This window comes from Hordeum vulgare, chromosome 5H, assembly GCF_904849725.1.
Source record: "Hordeum vulgare subsp. vulgare chromosome 5H, MorexV3_pseudomolecules_assembly, whole genome shotgun sequence".
Classification (NCBI taxonomy): Eukaryota; Viridiplantae; Streptophyta; class Magnoliopsida; order Poales; family Poaceae; genus Hordeum; species Hordeum vulgare.
In genome coordinates, this window is record NC_058522.1 from 553,621,411 (window position 1) to 553,624,920 (window position 3,510).

The following is a 3,510-nucleotide window of genomic DNA, read 5'->3' on the forward strand; positions in this document are numbered from 1 at the left end:
TCCCGCAAGGGTTTCCACGTAAAAAGCCGTGTCTCTCGTGTCTCGTTGATCTCGTTAGAATAGTGCTATCACTATGCCATACTAGTGTTTAAAAAAAACAGTCAAATCATACATACATGTACCATTAATACCTACATTGACTCCTCAATGGTTGGTATTAAGAATCACATAGGTGCCGTTTTAGGAGTTGCTATACACTCATGGGAGCGGGCATATCATTTATGATCTTTGCTCATATTGTTTTTTATGGTCCGGTCGAACCACATTCTTCTGAGCTTACATTTCAAACTTGCTCAAATTTCCCATAAAAATTGAACTTCCTGATGGGAAATGACATCCATAAAATTGGAGTTGGCTCTCATTGTCCTCTCCTCCATGTGTCGTTATTCAGAGATAAAAAATTCTCCCAAAGCCTATGCGTTCATGTTTACAAAAATGGTAAAAAGGTAAAGCGTTGAGGTTGACGGTTCTTTCACAAAGTCAAAGTTGTACATGGTTACTCCAGTTCTTTGGCAAAGTCAACGTTGTCAACAAACACCTGCATGACAAAAAGAAACAATTGAGTCTCAAACCGGTGAGCAATCAACAGTCAGAAGATCAACAAGATGGAGACAGGGTGATACCGATTTCCACCCATCAGGGTCTAGGATGGCTGTGATCTTGGTGCCGAGCCCGGGCAAGGGACCTGCCTCCCGCACCACTTTCCCTCCGGACAGCTTCACCACCTCGGCGGTCTTGTAGACATCATCGGTGCCTATCGCGATCTGTGAAAAAAAGCCATAGCGATAAAACAACAGTTGGCTGTTCAAATCATCTATGAACTGCAAATGCAATGGAGTATGTCTTTTTTTCTTTAATGGAGTACGTCCTTCCATACCTGAGCATAGGCATTCCCTTTGTCATATTCAGTGACACCATAGTTGTAGGTCAACTCCAGAACGGCATTCTGGTCTTCAGGTCCGTACCCCATCATCGCCACCGTATACTGCACAAGAGCTTGTCCAGTTTAACACATGGCGCTTCACAAGAAATCAAATGATAGATTGAGCATAATGACCACCTTGTATTCAGGGTTGTCTCGCTTCCGGAGCAGTTTCATACCACAAGCCTACAATTAGGCGACAATAATAAGTCACTGTGGTGATCACCGAGGTACAAGTAAGTACAACAAGCCACATAACTGTCATGAACATCAAGTGGTTTTGAGCTGCCTACCTTCTCGTAGAAGCTTATGGCTCGGTCGAGATCACCGACGCGAAGCATCACTTGGCATAGTGGCTCTGGAGTCCCCGGCCTCTCTAGGATCTCGAACTTGTAGCCGTCAGGGTCTTCGATGAACGCAATCACGGTCTTGCCACCCTTGACAGGGCCAGGCTCCCTGGTCACCTTGCCTCCCTTGGCCCTTACGATTTCAACTGTTTTCGCCACCTGTCATGACCAACCGTCAAGATTCAAAGCATCTTGTTACGAATAATCGTAAATGGCTGATGAAATGGTGCGTTACATCATCGGTTGCGATGCCGAAATGACCGAACCCCGCTCCGATATCGTACGAGTCAACCCCGTAGTCTGCAGATGAATCGTGGATCACACATTAGCAATGCTGAAAGATTACAGCGGGAATGCACTAATTCCGTGTGCCATGCATGTAAGAATTACTGTAGGTGAGCTCGACGGCGAAGTTGGATTCCTCGGGGCCGTATCCGAGGAAGGCATTGGTGTACTTCTCCTCGGGTATGTCGCGCTTCCTCAGCAGCTTCATGCCCAGGCACTCGGTGTAGAACCTGCATCCATTGGACCCGTCAGAATTCTCTGCTGAAGAACGACACCGGTGTTGCATTGCAAGGTTACTGCGGCCGGCGGGCTGACTTGATGGTCCTGTCGATGTCGCCGACGCGGTAGACGACGTGGAGGAGCCTCCTGTTGTCCTTCTTGGCCCAGGCGAAGGCCTCGTCGTTGCTGGAGAAGGAGGTGGCGGCGGCCTGCGCGGCCCCGGCGGAGGCGCGGAGCTTGAGCTTGGGCGCGGTCAGCCGGATGGGGTCGGACTGCAGCGCTATTCCGGGACGGGAAGCAAGAAACAGGTGAACGGAATCAGCCAGATCCCAGATGCAATGCTCGTGTCCTCAGTTGGCGTGGTGGAAGGAAGGAACGTGAGCTTACCTGCGCCCGCGGCAGCCGTGGAGAGGAGCATGGATCTCCGGGGGACGGCGCCGCCGGAGGCCGGGGTGGCGCAGGCGACGGCGGCGCGGCTGACGGCCATGGGGAGAGCCCTCATCGTGGTCGCGAAGCTGGGCCGCCCGCTGTGCTTGGGTGTTTGGTGCCGCTTTCTCGCGCTATCTATCCTCACTCACTTAATTTCATGGTCGAGAATGCCGGCTCCGCCCGCTACCAACCGTCGTCGCGGTACTATCCAATGAGAAGGCGCCACCTCCCCTCGGACGCAAGCGCAGGCGCCCGTATACTCGTCCATTAGAACATCTACACATCGACTTAGTAAATACGACCCTTAAGAGCAACTTAAATTGAGCGACTCAGCCGTTTGTTTGGGCAACGTGGATAAAAAGGATGGTCCAACGCGGCGATTCATTGTCATAATGCATCCGTTTTCCGTCCGCGTCGATTCATTTCCGGCACAAATATGAGACTGAAATGTGTCGGCGTGGACGCGAAGCGTTCACGCGCGTGCCCTTTTGGGATCCGCCCCAACCATCCATGGTCAACATTATTAATGACGGCTCCTCTCCTCACGCTCACGCGTCAGCGGCCGTGATCGGCCTTTTTTAATCCGCCCGTGCGGTGGATTCTGCCTCATCTGCTTCCAAAACTCACCCATCCCCATCTCGCCACCTCATCGACGACCAAACCCTGACACCATGGCCGGCACCTTCCAAAATAAGGGCAAGGCTCCGCTCTACCTCCGCGCCATCTCCCTGCCGGTGTTTTCCAGCAGGGCTCGCCAGCGTCTGAACGTCCTAGTGCACCAAGCGCGGTGGCGCTAGGAGCACCGCGTGCCGCTGCCTTACTCCGACGTCACCCTCTATCACCACTGGCATCTAGATCCAGAGAGGATCCCGGTGTCGGTCGTGCCGCGGTCGATGCGGTTGCACGCGGAGGAGGTGAGCCGTCGTCGACGTGTGTCGACGCCGGCGCAGCGGCAAAACCCTGCATACGCGACCGACTCCCTCACTAGAAGGTCTGGTTCACGGTCGAGCACGAGGAGCAGTGCCGGCGTGGCGTGCGCGACGTGCAACCAGGAGGCCTTCCGCTGCCCCCGCCTGTCGTCAGCGATGAGGACGAGCAGGCTCAGGCCGCCTACCTGACGGCGCTGGCAACTCTTCTCCGCGAGAGCGAGGAGGAAGAGCGGCGCAAGGTCGACGAGGAGGCGGCGTACCAGCAGCAGCTCGCGGAGGCCATCGCGCTGTCGGTCGTCGGCGACTGCGTCGTGCCACCTCCATCGAAGCCCGAGCCCACGGAGCCACGGGAGGTCTACCAATGGACCAGCTGTGTCCG

General features: G+C 54.3%; 1 protein-coding gene across 1 annotated transcript; it reads right to left on the bottom strand.

The window, feature by feature from the left end:
• Positions 1 to 336: 336 nt before the first annotated feature.
• LOC123452850 (lactoylglutathione lyase GLX1-like) lies at positions 337 to 2,357 on the bottom strand. The gene is made up of 9 exons (XM_045129571.1): positions 2,161 to 2,357; positions 1,870 to 2,053; positions 1,660 to 1,784; positions 1,505 to 1,569; positions 1,216 to 1,428; positions 1,061 to 1,108; positions 878 to 985; positions 624 to 764; positions 337 to 538 (listed from the first exon to the last, which is right to left on the bottom strand). The coding sequence occupies exons 1-9, from the start codon at positions 2,273 to 2,275 to the stop codon at positions 497 to 499; spliced, it is 1,041 nt and encodes a 346-aa protein (XP_044985506.1). The 5' UTR covers positions 2,276 to 2,357; the 3' UTR covers positions 337 to 496.
• Positions 2,358 to 3,510: the final 1,153 nt, after the last annotated feature.